At 46.0% G+C, this 17,904-nt stretch overlaps 1 protein-coding gene across 1 annotated transcript in view; it reads left to right on the top strand.

Moving 5' to 3' along the window:
* Nucleotides 1–1,266: 1,266 nt before the first annotated feature.
* Nucleotides 1,267–17,904, top strand: part of LOC120844365 — a 36,922-nt gene continuing 20,284 nt past the window's right edge. Inside the window, exon 1 of the mRNA XM_040216117.1 lies at nt 1,267–1,398. Within this exon, the coding sequence (XP_040072051.1) occupies nt 1,267–1,398 (132 nt within the window). The remainder of the gene's footprint in view (nt 1,399–17,904) is intronic.

Raw genomic sequence — 17,904 nt, 5'->3', positions numbered from 1 at the left:
ATATGGACAGCGTGCCCACACACGTGCCTCTGAAAAGGAAACAGAGAAAGAGGAGAACAAAAGGTCATCCCACGGCCGCAGGCAACGGCAAATTTGGGGGTTTCTCTACGTGCCAAACCAACGAGGGGTCCCAGGACGCCACAGACATACCATTCCATTCGATTACGCCTCGCTCCTAAAACGGTCCACCCGCTCAGTTACCGTCCTTGCCGGAGTCTAGGGCAATCCCATAAACTCGCCGGTCCGAGAAGTGACCTCAACTGTCAAAAAGTTCTAGCGCAAACCAAGAGCTTAACACCAACAGGTTCGCTTGGAGTCACTTAGAGGTGCCAGCGGTTCATGAGAAAACAAGGAATGTTGTTCCAAATAGCCAAGGTTTACTCTTATTTTTAAATCTCCTTGCTATAAAAAGGCGCACAAAACATCCGTCTTGCATTCGCAATCTGCCTACCAGGACACAAAGAAAGAAAAAAATTCTTAGCGCGGAAAATTGAGACACCAGCAATCATGACAAAGCGAAGAAACCAAAACTAGGGATGCCGCGTACTTTTTTCGAACCGAAGGTTCTATGACCGAATCACGCGGTTCGAAAGATTTCCAATTTTCGAACTTTCCATATTGAGAAATTCGACGGAAGTCGAAATTTCAAACTTAAACTAAGCTAAACTAATACTGCGTTTCACTATAAATGTTATCGTGGCAGAAGTTACAAGAGCTAGCTGCGGACTTTCAGCGTCCTGCCAAGCACGCGCGCTTGTGCTGTGCAAGCAGTGTTCAGGATCACGTGCTCGTCCTTGTAGCTTTGACCTCGCTTGGGCTTAAAACAAAACGGAGTATAGTTCCAGCGTTGTCGCGAATATTCTCATGCCGGTTCGGTTACACGTATTCAAATGCAGGAAACAATAAACTTCGTTCCATGTTCTTCACAGCCTTCAGTCCTCCCTCCCGCGGGGGCGGGCACATACGGTTCGAGGAACAAGTTTCAATTGTTCGTGTTACACAAAGAAATTGAATAGAAAAACCTCGTTTACCTAGAAAGACTAAAAGAAAGATGGTGTTGCAATTTCTGAGCAAACAGTTATATGCGCGGCGTATAGAATAGAAAGAAAAAATTGCAAAGACAAAAGCAACCAACATTTGGTGAGTTAGCAACAAACATCCTCGAAACGTATCTGTATTTTCATACTCACGTTTCATGCACTCAAAGTATAAAAACGAACACTCAGCGGTTGTGCTCGCAAATTGCCTGACGTGTAAAAAAAGAAAATGGAGCTGCAGCGGCAAGTATTGCTTCTGACGTGGATTTTTTTTCTGACCTTCGACGTTGTCATCAACGCTGAAGCATCGCAATGCAGCGAAGAAACAACTCCAGAGAACGAGACTGAGAAGGTTAAAGAGGTATGTCATTATGGTGGTAGGGCCTGATTTACATAGTGCGATTTCACACGGGATTTCGCAGCTGCGACCTTTAGGAATCCCAGTGTGAGCACCACGCTTTCTTCTCCGCACAAGCGACGTCGCAGCTGCACGTGCGCAAGAATATCGCACAGTGCCAATCAACAATAATTATCCTTCCTCCCCTGCTCAGTCATGCGCTGTTTTCGAACAAGCGTATTTTTGACCACGTCAGGTGCGGACGCAGGATTTGTAGTGAAAGAACGTAAAGCGTATTGCGCGTGCGCCATATACACACCGTCAGCAGCGCCGCCGCTGTGTCGTGATGTTAGCGACGCGCGTAGGGCTTTATTACGGATGTTCGACTCCAAATAGACGCCGGCAGAAATATGACCTCACCGAAGGACGGCCCTGTTGCAGCAGTATACGCGCAACAAATTCGCAAACAATTGCTGATTCACTATAATTTAAATCGTTCGCGTAATTCACCCAGTTCACATTTGTATCTGTGTCTTGGGCTGTATACAATTTTAAAGCGAAACAAGTGTCTCTGCGTGTTCAATAGTTTCTTTACAGCCTTCCTCCTAATGGCATTCTTACAATCTTATTTAAAACTTTGGTTGTTTGTTTGTTCTTCGTGGAAAAAAGCAAAGGTGCGAAATTATTTCGGGAAAGAATTAGAACCTTCCATTACTGGTATTTTCGGAAGTGCTGAAGAGAGGTAGCGCATTCTCACTGCGAAGGAGCAAATCTGTATTTCTGGGAGATCTGATTGTTTCTCGTCCGCGAAAGAATCAAACTCAAGTTAACTTAGGAGGCCAAGTGTATTTCCTTCCGCCCGAAGAAAAACAAAACGGTCCTTTGAACGCACCACCATGACTAAAGCAGTAGCAGGCACTATGGTGCCTGGACACCGTCTTCGATTGACGTGTTTAGCGTATTTTAAAAGGTTGGTCTCTCAATTTCCTCCCGATGACGTCATGAAAGTGCCATGCTGTCGCCGGCCGCGATCCTGGCGGCGTCACAACAGCTCTGATGGTGTGGTAGACGCCTGTCCTGATGCAGGTCGCTCTTTAGTGCGGCAGTATACAGAAGCTTCAGCAGCCAGGAGTTGGTGGTAAAAAAACACAGACAAGCTTGAGAACTAACTCCCCAATAATAAAGCCGAGACTGGAAAATAATAATCGGCCGCGCAGCGCGGAGTGAGAAGAGAGGGAAGCCCTGGCATCTCGCCAGTAACGACGCGACGAAAGGACAGTCTTCCGTGTCGTCTGCTACAAACACTTGTTTTCAAACCTTACTCGCGTTATGCGAAATCCCACTTTAGCAGTATCAAGTTGCTATGCGTAATGTTGGATGGTTTTGGAAACTTCCAACGCGCTTATCACTTACACTACGGATTAGCGAGCACTGTTGACGGTAATCAGTGGAATCCACGACGCCAACCACGACGACTATGAGAACTAACCACGTTGCACCTCCGTCCTCAGGTACGCGACGGCACAATCTAACCAGCATTGCGAGGTCGTGCTACAGCGATCGCTTTCGTTTCTTCGCACATTGTGGGCGAAAAATACGACTTGTTTTTATTTCTTCTTATTCTCGGGTTTGTCAATAAAAGGGTCAGGAAACGATATCAGCTTGGAATGTTCATGACTTTGCAGAGGCCTACTGGTCCTAGCCTGGCCCAAGAGTAGTCGCACACAATCCCCGCCCCTGCCCGTTTCGATCTGGATGAGCATCGTACCGGCGTGCGCTCGTGTATCACTACTGCGTGATGCACGTTAAAGACCCCAGGCTAGCGGTTGTGCCGCACTGGCTAAATTGCTCATCTACAGCTGGGAAACTCGTCGCCCTTGGAGGCTGACCATGTTCTAGGCTGTATAAACATACACACAACCCAATTTTAGTAGTCGCACAGACCTCCATTGATAAAGAAGCTTCTTTTTCGCTGCGAAACTGCGAGGATATAATGACGCCATATTTGTGGGAGCGGCTTAGAGTGCATGCTCAGATCGAGCTCACATTAAGAGGTTGCTAAAGCCGGCAGTCTTGATGGTGTGCAATGCACGTAGCAAAATAACTGTTAAAGCTCGCCAACAGCACGCGCTCAGCAGTCGCGCACACAGGTATGGCCACCAGTGAATTCCACCTATATGGGTACTTCCGGGACTCCTAGTGCGCAATAAGTATGCGCTGTGGACCATTTCAGCTAACTGTGCTTGCACCCCATTGCTCCGCGCGGATGCGGAGCAGCAGCACGCACTCCTTCACATTCCTCTTCGAATGACCTGATAACCTTGAAGTCGTCCTAAAGCTCGTTTTAGAGGTTGTTCTAGACTTCGTATTCGCGTCGTCCTCAAGATCTCCCTAGAGGTCGTTCTAGAGGCTGTCCTAGATTTCGCCTTTGACGTCGTCCTCTAGGACGTTTTCTTTGACGTTGTCCTTTAGGTATACCTAGAGGCGAGGCTGACGTCGAGAGGATGGCCTAGTCGCTCCAGTCACCGAAGCGGCTGGTTTTGTACGAATTTTGAGTGACGGGTTAATCTTCTATAATCTTGTAGGGGGACAATAGCGACTTCTGCGACACACAATGTCATTCTCGGGAAGGGGGGAGTTCCTCCTTCCCCTCTTCTCTCGTCGTGGCCGGAGGCGAGACACTCACCGTCACTAGCTGTCAAGGTTCCTAGGCGGGCATTACAAGCGAGGCGTTAGCGACATCCACCAGGTGCTCTTTGCTAACCGTTTAATTCGTTTTAAAATTACTTTTCGAGACTTTTCTACCAAGATATTGGTATGTTCGATGTGATACTGCTCGTTTGAACACATGTAGACCAAAAAATGAGCGCCGAAATTTTGTTGTAGTATCCCTTTAACAATGCCTGGAGCTCAGCGCGCGTTGTACACTTTGCCAATCCAGCGCGTGGTTATGATTAAAGTCGGCTGCGTAGGATAGGCGGCATGGTATAGGCATAAGATAGGTATAGCTCAGACTTGGACGTAGTTCAACTACTCTACTCAAACTACTGCAGTTTAACAACTTTTCTGAGTAACTTTGTAACTTTCAATTACAACTATATTTGTGTAATTAGTAGTTTAATTTAACTACGTTTTTCAAGTAACTTCTACTCAAATTACTAACTACTTTAGAAATCTAGTGCTAATTCTGCCGATCACAAAAGTTTGATCGTAGAAATAAATAAGACGCCGGCAGACGAAGTGGCATTCCCGAACAAGGGGCCCTCCTCATATTCTGTTCCCACGCACTTATACTCGGCAGCCGTAGAAACTGCATCACAGGCGTCCTTGGGCCAACGTGGCGACGAGCAGCGAAAACTTGACACAGGGGCGCACGAACGCAGGCAGAGATGCTTAACAAGTCTTGGTCGGGTATTGACCTAATCCGGTAATGCACGCAGACGCCGCGCCTCTAGCTGCAACCATCAAAGACAAGGACACTCAGAGGGTTGTTGTTTTCACGTTCTCTGCCTTTATTGAGTTCTGACTCAAGCGGTTTGGGGGTTCCACGGGAGGCGCCACTCGAATGACCTCGCAGCTGGGCGCCTGTTCCCATGGTCGCGTCGTCGTCAGCGCATACTCCCTTGCAAAGCTGGACTCCCCCGCGCACAAGTGCAGACACGGATAATCCGTTCATGGGAGCACGTTCCCGCTTCCAGCTGCAACTAAACGATGCTTGTTCACGTAACGACGACGATGCTTGTTCACGTAATCCTTCGCGTCCTTCCGACCTTCCACGCCGGGGAGGCCTCCTCTTTGTTGAAAACGTTTTACTTGTCAGGCGCGTCGGGATACCGTAGTCGCCGGCGAAAATTGCGAGTCACCCTTGGGAGATCGTTTTGTTGGACCCGCTATTCTGTTAAACCAAAGCATTTTTTTTTTTCAGTGGCGTAGCACTAACACTGCAACGAGACGAGCAGTCGTCCGGATGATCTCATCGTCATGGCGCGAGACTTGATCCCTTGACGGTCAGGTGCACTCGCTCGGCGTACTCTCCGAACGTCCTGAGAATAAAGAGGGGCCAGTCATAACAAACTCAACTTGCCGAAGAAAAAATTAAAAGGAGGAGAGTTTGTTATAAAAAAACCTCTAGCCGAAGCAAGCCTCACAGGGGAGGAAGTGGCCGAGTGGGCTAACGCGTCTCAGCTCGGAGGGTGGAGCGAAAGCGTCTGCTGGGAACCTCCTGGGTTCGATCCCCGCCGCCCCCGCTCGTTTCGATGTGGATGAGTTTCGTACCGGCACGTGTTCGTGTGATCACTACTGCGTGCTGCACGTTAAAAACCCCAGGTTAACGGTTGTACTGCACTGGCTAAATTTTTCACCTACAGCTAAGAGACCGATTACCCGTTGTGGCGCATCTCCCTCAATGCTGTATAAACATAAAGAGCAAACCAATTTTTTAGCAAGCCTCACTTGTTTCGTCATGGACACCAAAGATGTCCATGACACTCGCTTACCCGACACTGCACAGCCTGTCTCTGAAACTGAACGCGGCCTTTGCATCCAGCGCCACGGTGGAACGTCTGTTTAGCTTGGCTGGGGACGTCATTAGAAGGAAAAGGGGAAAATTCTCCGATAAGCACTGTGGGAGACAATTACTTCTGCGAGCGAATAAACTATTTTGGAAGTCATAAAATGACTGCATCTATTTTAGGCTCGCAGGGTTTTTTATGGATCAAAACTGCAGTCCATCTTGCTACCACAAAATATAAAAAGTAACTTCGAAAGTAACTTCAAAGTAACTCGCTACTTTTTACAGTAATTAGTAGTTTATTCAATTACTATTAGAAATGCGTAATTTCTACTCTACTCCGATTACTTTTGGCATTGATACTCAGTAACTTAACATAACTACCTTTTTTGAGTAATTTGTACATGTCTGGTATAGCTTTGGCTCCGAGTTGAGGGGATAAACGATGCTCATATTTCTCGCTTTTTTTTTGTCGACTGCCATTGCCTAGAAACGAAAAACAAAGCCAATTGTATTGAATTGCTAATTTTAGAAAGTGATTCCAAGCAATATTTAGCGAAGGTAGAAAAATCGTTTCATGGCTCCTTTAGGGGAACTGCAATCCAATTTAAGCGTCTACCTTTGTCGCATTTTCCCCATCTTTTGTGGTTCGGGCAACACAGCAGGCACGGAGAGAGCTAAATGCACTATAAAAAAAGGGGGTGTAGACGTTACACCCCTTGTCACATATACGACACCCCACAACTTCAGTTCGACGTACAGCGCGCTGACGTCGAACTGACTGCCCAACTTTTGCGAGAGGGTTGATGACGGTGCGGTATAACTTATTAAACAGCTAAAGTACGTACCTAAGTCTACACGAAAAAAACACAGGTTTTCCAGTTGAGCCTAGAGAGCCCCGATAACTTTTTTTTTGCAGTCAGTCACACTTACATTAACATTTTAATGAGTTGTACAACTCGGTTATCAAGCCGCTTGTGAAATTTGGTAGCGTCGGTACAACGTCTGTGCGCTGTACATCCAACTGAAATTTTGGAGTGTCGTGTACGTGACAAGGGATGTAACGCCTACACCCCCTTTTTTCTTAGAGTGTATCAGTGCGTAATATTGCCGCGACAGCAGCTGACCAAGTAGGCAGCGCGCTTGTGGCCTAACGGATTCTTTTTCCGGCACCGATAGCAGACGGACGTCGAGTCATGCGCTCCGCAGGGGCGGTTACTTCGGCCGTTTCTGGCCGTGGTACTTCCATAGAGTAACACAGTAAACGAAAAGCGTGGCCACTCAAGCCGATTCGTGACCCAGGAGCTAGGGACTACGACGACCGTTCAGTGGCACTGCAGTCACACACTTAATTTAGACATTAATCATATTTTCACCATTTATAAATAACTCTACTCTATAACCTAACATTTGAAAATTAATAGCAGCTCCAAATTCTTTTAAAAACAATTTGAACTGCTGCGGCTTTGGCTGCGGCTCAGTAGATGGCTTTGAGGGCGTCAACTCGGCGGACGTTGGCTTTCCGTTCACGTTGAGCGAAAGGTCGTTTGGGCTGTTGGGCTGCGCCTGAGGGGCTCGTGCAGGCTTCTCGTCATTCGGTTGTTAGAAAGGTGAGTCGTTTTACTGGCACCGTATTTTGCTTGCTTTTGCCTATATACTAGTTTCGTCTCACCCACCGTGGTCCCACTTTCGCGTGGACTAACCGCGAATGCCGTGCTAGCGCGAGCGGCTAGCCTTGACTGCCTTGACTGGATGGGGCACTCGCTGCGCGAGCGCTCGTGCAGCCGCCGAGGCTTGATTCGAAGCAACTATCTCGCGCTTTTAGCACGCGCGGCTAACAATAGTCCATACTAACGTGAGACAAAGGTTGCACTGTAAAAAAAAAACGTAAGTTAACAGCCTTTTTCAAAACTGGAAAGCGCCGTGAGAGGCGCGCACGGACAAAACGCCGTAGAGGCGACATGACGGCTCGAGTCCGTAAATGTACGGCTTCACATATTTCTTAGTTCAGGTCTGTGTTCCCTTTTCTTTGAAGTAAAAACACATAACACACGCCACGTTTGCTCTAGAGATAGTTTTCTTGTTGGCAGATGTCTCATGTTACGTGCCATTCGTGCCAATGCTAAAATCTCTTTCGAACGGCGGAGGGAGACCCACCCAAAGGCCGGCGCACTCAGCTCGCGGACGACGACAACCGAGCAAGGAGCGCCGTCCATCACGTGATGTTTACTTCCCGGTCTGTATGCTCGCTCGCGCGTGAACAGTGTTGCCAGGTGTACTGATTTATCAGTAGATCTACTGATTTCGTTCCGGGTCTACTGATCCACTGAAAAAGAAGAAAATTTACTGACTTTTTTTAGTAAACATATTAAAAATTTATTATTAGGCCCCCTCAGTTCCCAGAGTCGCCCATCAAAGGAAACTCATATTCTCCCACAATTAAAAACGAGAAGCACTGGCTGGACGGCCCAGAAACCCAATCTGTTCGAGCGATTTAACCGTATATTCATATCTATTCACCCAGAGCAGGTTCGACCAACGTTGGGTTCGACGGTGACATCCGGGCCAGAGTCATATAGGGGGAGAGTTTGGCCAGTCTATGATCTCGTCGCCGTAACGTCTCCCTCCCGAGTGAGCCAATCAGCCTGCGGCGCAAAGCGAGAGGTGTGAGCGCATGCGCATGAACTCTCGGCTGCTTCCAGCTGAGCGGGGAGTGCCGCCATTTTCATTCATTCGCCCGGCAGTATGCATGGGATCGATATCCAAATTTCGGTTGTTAAGTTTTATTTGCCAGGCTTTGGAAAGAAAATAATATAATGTTATTCCTCGGTGGCTTAGAAAGCGAACGAATTAAGTGTCTCCATATGCGAACGCAAACTTTGAGTCAGGCGAAAAAGATATAAGCCAGCAGCAGACGACGCGTAGCCTCGACAGTGCTCCGCGCCGACAGCGTTGCGTCAAAAACTTTCCACAGCCCAGTAAGGAAAAATGGCAGCTTGCAGAGGACATAAAATGAACATACACGCACGCACTTGCTGGAACGTCTTGTTTTGGTTTCGTTTCACTAATACCGACAGGTGGATGTCCCACTGTCGCCCTCATCTGTTGATCCCAAAAGTGGCTCAGTCTCGATTTCAACGAATAATCCTCGAAATCGCAACACTAGTCAATGCTGATAATATATATATATTCACGGTGCCATTTTACTTTGTATAAAGAATTACTCGAGAACTGTTCTTGTTTTTTCGTATTTTATTTGTTTATTACCATGTTATTTTTTGCTCTATAGTATTTCCTCGAAAAATGGTTTATTGGTAATGGCAAAGCATGCCAAAACACAAATTTCGTAAAATATACGTATTTCTGTGCAAATCTACAGACTTTTTGGGTATTAAACTGCTGACTTTTTTTTTCTTCGTCTGGCAACACTGCGCGTGAACCACCACGGGCGGGAAGGGCGGCAACACTCTTCGTCGTCGCCGCGATCATCTTTCACCATTCAACCGGACTAAGAAGGTAAGCCAGCTCATTTTCGCATGCGCCTTGCGAGATAACCGAATTGCAGAAGGAATCAAAGACGCGTTACTTAACGCAATGGCGCGGGCTGAGTCAGACAACGCGCCATATTTTTTGCTTTAGCTTCCGGACTCAGTTGCGCGAGGGAAACCTATCCACGCATCAGACTCGACTTGATGGACGTGTGCAGGCGCAGGGCTCATCGCCATGACTGTTTGGTTTGCTCTGTGCTGAGTGGGCTCTCCCGAACTCCTTCTGTTCGTACCTTTTGCATTCGGGCGCCGTCACCCTTTCGCTTTCGGGCGCGGTAAGAACCGGAGAAATCAGATTTTAACATGAAAGACTGAAGCGCGCTCATTGAATAATCATAATGAGCGCGGTCGCGTACTGAATTTAAGAGCATGTCGTGTTTTCTCTAGTTACGGATCCCCATGTCGCGGGTTCGAATCCCGGCCGAGGTGCCCGCAATCTGACGGAGGCTTATTGCGGAAAAGACGCCGTGTAACCGAGCTTTCGGTTGCAGGTCAAAAGATCCCCAGGTGGTCCAAATTAATCCTCAGTCCTCCGCTGGGGCGTGCCAGATGCCCGTCGTTGGTTTGGCACATAAAACCCCCAAATTTTTGTGTTTTCTCTAGTTTATACACTGATGTTTAGGACAATTGCTGGATCGCGTACCCCCGCTTGATCGCTGCAGCCCGAGTGCGGCCACCGGACGGCAATCTTGCATGTTGAGAAAGCGCGCTTTTGGAGCGTTGCGGAGGCTGGTGACACCGTGCTGAAGACACGGTTTGTACTCGTTCGTCGTCATTCACCGAAGAAGTTCTTTAAAACTATGTAAGACGTGAGACTTGCGGATGAAAACACGTGACAATGTTTACGGAAGCGCAGTGCAGCAGAAAAAAGGCACAACTCGTCGAAAGCAAGTTTCGCCGGTCTCGCGGCATGTTCAAAGCTTCCTTGGCACCCCGAAGCGCTGCGTCTCTATGCCTTCGCACGCTTGGATGCCGGTCAAGAATCAACACCGTGTGAATGTGTTTTGCGAGTGCAATGTGCCTGTAGCCGTATGTGCCTCTGGAGCAGCGGTTTACTTTACTCTGACGACTGTATTTGTAACTAAGTGGCGACGGAAGAGGGGGGGAAAGTACTTCTTTTTTTTTTTTTGCTAGACGGTTCAGAGAATACCGCGCACAACAGCTCCTCATCACTGATCAGCGGTGTCTCATTATCAACCTACTTAACTTCACTTGACGTTTGAGCACGGCTCGCCTAATTGTGATTGGTCAACAGACTGCACACGACCATATGGACCGCGCTTCAAAGATCTCCATTCTCGCCGTCTTGTACTTTTGCCTTCGAAAACCCTCCTTGCTCTACAGCGTTGCTCTATTTGAGCTGCTATGTGATCTATTAGAGTAGATTTGGAACACAGCCATGGTTAATAGTGCATAAGAGCAACTGTACAGATTGCTTTCCCCCCTTTATTGATAGCAACTCGCTTGAACATCTGGATGCTCCAGAACTCTTTAGCCGATATAAGATGCAAAGACATCTGTGCACGACACACCTTCAAAACATTTTCGCGGCACCAATTCTTGATCGGTATCCTAGCGTGCCAAGACACAGAGACTCAGCGCTTCGGCATGCCAAGGAAGCTTTGATCATGCCGCAAAACCGTCGAAACTTGCTTTCGACGAGTTGTGCCTTTCTCTTGCGGCACTGCGCGTCCGTAAAAATTCACACATGTTACTCGCTTATATTTGCCTACGTAAAAGCGACTATTAAAATATATGCTCAAGCAAAAAGTGGCCACTTTCCGAGAAGTGTGTCCAACCCTTAGTTTCCCTTTTGTAGTAGCTTCTCCTTGGCTGGAACGATTATTGATACCTTGCGTGGGGGGAAGAGCGGTGTCAATCATTGTTTCGGTGGTACCGATTACTTGAGAAACACTCGTATGAATGAATCTTTTTCCCATTATTTTCATTTTAGGGAAAAATGCTTGTTCTGACGTGTGGTTTATTCGCTATGTTTAAATAGTTTTGTTGCTTTGCAGTTGTCGAAGGTGGGACTGATTTAGTTATTGCATCAAGCTTTAAAGGCAATGAGGTCATTGCCAAAGTTCTGTGTTTTTGCTTTCTATCCCCATTTCCAACAGCATTCTTTTTGCTGTGAATAATTGTGTGTCATAATTGCAGTTATGATAGTTTTTATGACACTGTGAGGAACTGCGGGAATTCCTATAGTTCTTGCATCGCTTTTTACAATGTGGTAAACCGTAATTTCTGCTCCAAAAGCTCTGATGTGGGGGACACGCTATCACAGCCGTGATGAAGCATTCACGCATCTTTTTGCTGCAGATTATACTTCTGAGCATCGCCAGCAGTGACGGGGCCCCTATGCTGGACGAACTACAGGACGCCACGAAATTGATTGTTCTCGAGCCAACCACGGGAAAACAGTGGTTCCTGGGACCCATCTTGGTGGATTTCAAGTTGGGAGCATTAAGAGCCTGCCAGCACTGGTCTTCAGCTACGATGCCTCTACAGAAGCCGCTATCCAACGCCAGTCGTTCGAGGCAGGCTACCACAGCCATGAAGGAACGCTCGGACATTTTTTTGCTGCAGGTTCGTTATTTGAATACTTCAACTTGCCGTCGTTCAAGCAACTATTGTCTGCTAGTGGTATCCTGCCCCGGTGCTTGGTTGTGCTGTTTTCGTTGCGTGTGGTCTTGGTTTCGGGACGTCATGTCCTTAAGTTTGCAGTGTGCAATAAATTAAATGAAATATGTGCTACAAAAGCCATGTTTTTGCTGCAGAAGCTGTTACAAGCAGTTCTTTTGTAAGCTTCACCACTGATGATTCCATTTTGTCTGTTAATGCATGGAAACATTAGCCACTTGTGCTTTCTTGCCTTTGAGACATGCTCAGATAATTATATGGCTTGAAGTTGAACTGGGGGGGGGGGGGGGGGGGGTGCGGGGGCTTCATTGTTTACTTTTAGAATGTAACACGCATCTCCAATGTTCAACTCAACGAGCTTCCCGCTGCGTCCATCTGCATCACACTAGGCAAGCCTTTGTGCATCTTTTGGCATGCAGGATACAACACTACTTTATTTCAATTGTAGGCTACTGCATTACCGTAAAATACCAGGCAAGCGCCCACTCATAATTTAGAGATAATCGCGAAAAAAATGGGGGAATGGGCGCTTGCCTGGTCATCAAATTTACATATAAATGTACTGTGCATATTTTCTCAGATCTTAGAAATTTGGATATCGGCACTTCATGTGGAATGGGCGGATGCATGGTATTCTACGGTAGCTAAGAGTTGTGCTTGGAGTGTCGTTTGGTACAAGGAAAATAGTTTTTCTTCATATGTTCACAAATCTAGCGTGCGAAGGCACAGAGACTCAGTGCTTCGGCATGCCAAGGAAGCTTTGATCATGCCGCAAGACCGTCGAAACTTGCTTTCGACGAGTTGTGCTTTTTTCTCTCGGCACTGCGCTTCCGTAAAAACTCACACATGTTCTCATTAGCAAGTATCCGGCTTACGCAGGGTTTTAAAAAAACGTTTCTGGCGAATGACGACGAGCAAGTAGAAAACGTGTCTTCAGCACGCTGCGGCCAGCCTCGGCAACGCTCCAAAAACACAATTTTTCGACGTGCAACATTGCCGTCTGGTGGCCGCACTCGCTGAGCGGGGATGCGCGATTGAACAATTGTCATAGAGATCAGTGAGTTTATGTGTAAAAAAAGTTCTTGTCTATGGCAGTTTGTTTTGAGGTGGGCCAATAATCTCCACTAGATTGCTGGATGGCGCATTGAGCGAACAGGTATAAAGCCACCGGAAGTAAGCAGCTTGTCCCGGAAGTGAGCGCTTGACAGGCTTTCCCACTCTTACGAGCGGTGGTCGAAACAGTGTCCAAGGCGCTTGATTTGCTTTTGTTATAACAATAGAGCCTGCTTGTCGCGCAATAACAGTTCATGCAGGCCCGAGATGTCTTCTTGGAAGCCATTTCATGTCTGAGAATTTCTAGATTCTAGTTGATTAAGTGTACACTCCCCAAGTTCAAGTGCCTCATTCTCAAGATAGATTCCTAAAAAGGATTATTAAAACCCACGTAAAAATGCAAGAAAGCATGAACCAAAACATTAACTGAATCCATTATAAAACCCAGCAAACACTCGATTTCTGGGACAAGCATCGAACTTCCGATGGCTTCACTCGTGCCCGACTCCGAGCTAGGCTAAGCGCCTTCCAGGCCCCTATATTAGAGATCAGTGAGGTAGGCCTACCGCGCGAACGACGGTCGTGCGTGCATGACGTCGGTGGTACCACGGGTGGCACCACGGGTGGCACCACTGACGTCATAAGATGCTAGAGAGCCTCAAGTAAGAGTGCATTCAACTTAAACCATGGAGTGTGTTTGCAATGAAATGGCAGCGTTAAAGGTGGCGGATTATACAGTTTTCTGCGTGTAAAAAATGCTTAAACTATTGGAACAAAAATGGTGTCTATAGAAAAGTGTTATTTTATTCTTCAAATAAAATCTTCAAGCATCTGTTTTTAACCGGATTTACGTTGAAAAACTACCCGTATTCCTGTAACCAACAGCAAAATTTTGCAATTTAATGGTGCCCATGAACACATGCCTTGATCTAGCAGTTGAACACACTTTTACTCGAGGCTCTTAATTAGATGCTGGCTGGAAGCAGATGACGACATGCCACCTGCTTCGGCCGCTATGATTCATTAAATACTTTCAGTAGATATGATTTATTACCGTTCGATAATAAATAGGACTAAGGTACACAAACCACTTCCGTCCCTCGGTGAGCTTCCATAGACGAAAACAATTTTTTTCTTTCATGAAATTGAGGAACCCCAAGTTACTCGCTGATATTTGTCTACGTAAAAGCAACTATTAAAATATATGCTCAAGCAAAAAGTGGCCACTTTCCGAGAAGAGTGTCCAACCCTTAGTTTCCCTTTTGTAGTTGCTTCTCCTTGGCTTGAACGATTATTGATGCCTTGCGTGGGAGGAAGAGCGGAGTCAATCATTGTTTCGGTGGCACCGATTACTTGAGAAACACTCGTATGAATCTTCCTCCCATTATTTTCATTTTAGGAAAAAATGCTTGTTGTGACGTGTGGTTTATTCGCTATGCTTAAATAGTTTTGTTGCTTTGCAGTTGTCGAAGATGGGACTGATTTAGTTATTGCATCAAGCTTTAAAGGCAATGAGGTCATTGCCAAAGTTCTGTGTTTTCGCTTTCTATCCCCTGTGAATAATTGTGTATCATAATTGCAATTATAATAGTTTTTATGACACTGTGAGGAACTGCGGGAATTTCTATAGTACTTGCATCGCTTTTTACAATGTGATAAACCGGAATCGCCTGCTCCAAAAGCTCTGATGTGGGGGACACGCTACCACAGCCGTGATGAAGCGCTCACGCATCTTTTTGCTGCAGATTATACTTCTGAGCATCGCCAGCAGTGACGGGGCCCATATGCTGGACGAACCACAGGACGCCACGAAATTGATTGTTCTCGAGCCGACCACGGGAAAACAGTGGTTCCTGGGACCCATCTTGGTGGATTTCAAGTTGGGAGCATTAGGAGCCTGCCAGCACTGGTCTTCAGCTACGATGCCTCTACAGAAGCCGCTATCCCACGCTAGTCATTCGAGGCACGCTACCACTGCCATGAAGGAACGCTCGGACATCTTTTTGCTGCAGGTTCGTTATTTGAATACTTCAACTTGCCGTCGTTCAAGCAACTATTGTCTGCTAGTGGTATCCTGCCCCGGTGCTTGGTTGTGCTGTTTTCGTTGCGTGTGGTCTTGGTTTCGGGACGTCATGTCCTTAAGTTTGCAGTGTGAAATAAATTAAATGAAATATGTGCTACAAAAGCCATGTTTTTGCTGCAGAAGCTGCTATAAGCAGTTCTTTTGTAAGCTTCACCACTGATGATTACATTTTGTCTGTTAATGCATGGAAAAATTAGCCACTTGTGCTTTCTTACTTTTGAAACATGCTCAGATAATTATATGGTTTGAAGTTGAACCGGGGGGGGGGGGGGGGGGGGGGCTTTATTGTTTACTTTTAGAATGTAACATGCATCTCCAATGTTCAACTCAAAGAGCTTCCCGCAGCGTCCATCTGCATCACACTGGGCAAGCCTTTGTGTATCTTTTGGCATGCAGGATACAACACTACTTTATTTCAATTGTAGGCTACTGTATTACTGTAAAATACCAGGCAAGCGCCCATTCAAAATTTAGAGATAATCGCGAAAAAATAGAGAATGGGCGCTTGCCTGGTCATCAATTTTACGTATAAATGTACTATGCATATTTTCTCGGATCTTAAAAATTTGGATATCGGCGCTTAATGTGGAATGGGCGGATGCATGGTATTCTGCGGTAGCTAAGAGTTGTACTTGGAGTGTCATTCGGTACAAGGAAAATAGTTTTTCTTCATATGTTCACAAATCTGGATCCCTCCATTTTCAATTATATATAAGTGGCACAGATAACAAAGATTGTAAATAATTTGATTCCCAAAAAAACAGAAAAAAAGACAAGTGACACATTATTTCTAAGCTCACAGTTCACCATTTGCATCTCTGGTTTATTTCTATGGTACATACTACACAACAAGGAATCACCCTGTGCCACCTACCTTATCTCAATGCTGAGGGTGCTTGCTTTTGTTTATTGGTTGAAGGTGATAAGTTCCTTTTTTAACTAAGGGATGGACCGGATGAGGAAGCAGTTGTGGTTGTCACGAGCCGAAATTTCACCAGCTTCCACATATCCTTGCGATTCTATCCTGATAGCCTGCAGTTATCTCATCTTATTGAACTCGGTCATGCAACCGCATCTGGTAACTGTACTGCCAAATGTTCACACGACATCGAGGGCTGTCTTTGATATAGGGCTTTGCTTGACCTGCATAGGCTACGCAAAAGTGGATCACATATTGTTCCCACCGTACAATGCACCTGGAGGTGTCTCCTCTTGCAACGTTTTTTTTTTTTTTTTGCTTTTCTTCTCTGTTCAATACACAAACTGATATCAATGGGGGTAGGTGGTGCCATATGATTTAAGTTATCTTCTATGTTTTGTTTTATCTGTAATTCCTGGTAGCAACCTCCACTGAGATATCTTTTTGTTTGCCGAGTCACTTCTATCCGTGCCTGTTTTTTATGTTTCCTTTGTGACGTATCAACAAGCCAGTCTACAATTTTAGTCGCCATGCATTTTTATCCTAATTATATTGACGAGTAGGATCACTTGGGCTCTGTTTTGGTTGTTGGAGTACCATAAAAGTCCACGCTATGTTTCATGGGAGTTACTTCAGCTCAAGTTCAAGTTCATTACCTTAAGGGCATTCTCGTGGAATGCATTGGGGGGAACAAGAATTTGTAGTGGCAATAACAACATTCTAAATAGGTTAAGCATTAATTTCACGTACACGCAAACAATTGTTTACGTGTATGTGTAAAACAAAAGAACAGCTGAAGGTATTATTTTAGAATTCAAATGGTTCTAGATTTTTCAGGAATGGAAAAAATGAAATCTAAGTATGTCACCGAAGCCCATTACATGTTACTATAAAGCTGCCAAATTAGTTTATCAAAGAATGCATTAGTTTCACACAAAAAATTCTAATTAGTTGCGGGACCCTTGGGTCCACCTACTCAGCGAGCCAGGCCTTGGTGACGACATCTGCCTTGTCCCTTTAGTGTCTCTAGTCAGTCCCAAGCTGCGGGGCGGTGCCACTCGTAGATCTCTTGTATGCACTTTCAGGTATGGATCAGAAGGCGCCCAGGCGTCCCTCGCCTCAACTAAGCTCCTTTGTCCACCTTTTCCCTCCCAATTTTTGGGAAGTTGGAATATCTGGCACAGCTTGCTCCTTCGAATTCAACGTCACTTAGGTACAGAGCCTGAGTAACGGACAGGCGTGGCGTGGCGAACGCGGGTAGAGAACAACGAAAGAGAGATTGTTTAACGTCTTAATCAGAGTCACGTGGTTTATCGACGAGCTGCCGTCGCCACAGTAGGAGTTGTGTCAAGGTATCCTGGTCCCCAGATAAACATGATGAACATTAAAAAAAATAATTTTTTAATTATTGGAGTTTTAAATATTCTGAATTGTTTAGTGTATATGCAATAAGCTATCGTTCTGTCATGTAACAAATACTCTAACTTGCCTAATTTCTGTGTCCATGCCCCTTTCAAGTAGTTTCATTTGGGGTTTACAGCTTTCTTAAATCACACTGGCACCTGCAGTGCACTTACGTGTAACTCATAGTTTGCAGATATCGGGAGGTTTAGTTTGTCATCGCATTCTATTCAGAACCTAACCGCATCCCGCATTTTTTTTTTCAGGTTCTGTAGTTGTTTATATGGACTTGATTGCTCTGGAAGTTATGAAGATTGCCTTCCCCATGAAAGCTGGACATGACCCATGAATTAATTTTCAAGAATGAAGGTAT

Source organism: Ixodes scapularis, unplaced genomic scaffold (genome assembly GCF_016920785.2).
Source record: "Ixodes scapularis isolate PalLabHiFi unplaced genomic scaffold, ASM1692078v2 PGA_scaffold6__148_contigs__length_123643588, whole genome shotgun sequence".
In the NCBI taxonomy this organism is placed as follows: domain Eukaryota; kingdom Metazoa; phylum Arthropoda; class Arachnida; order Ixodida; family Ixodidae; genus Ixodes; species Ixodes scapularis.
Note: the sequence above shows the minus strand (reverse complement) of the source record. Positions and strands in the feature narration are given on the sequence as shown.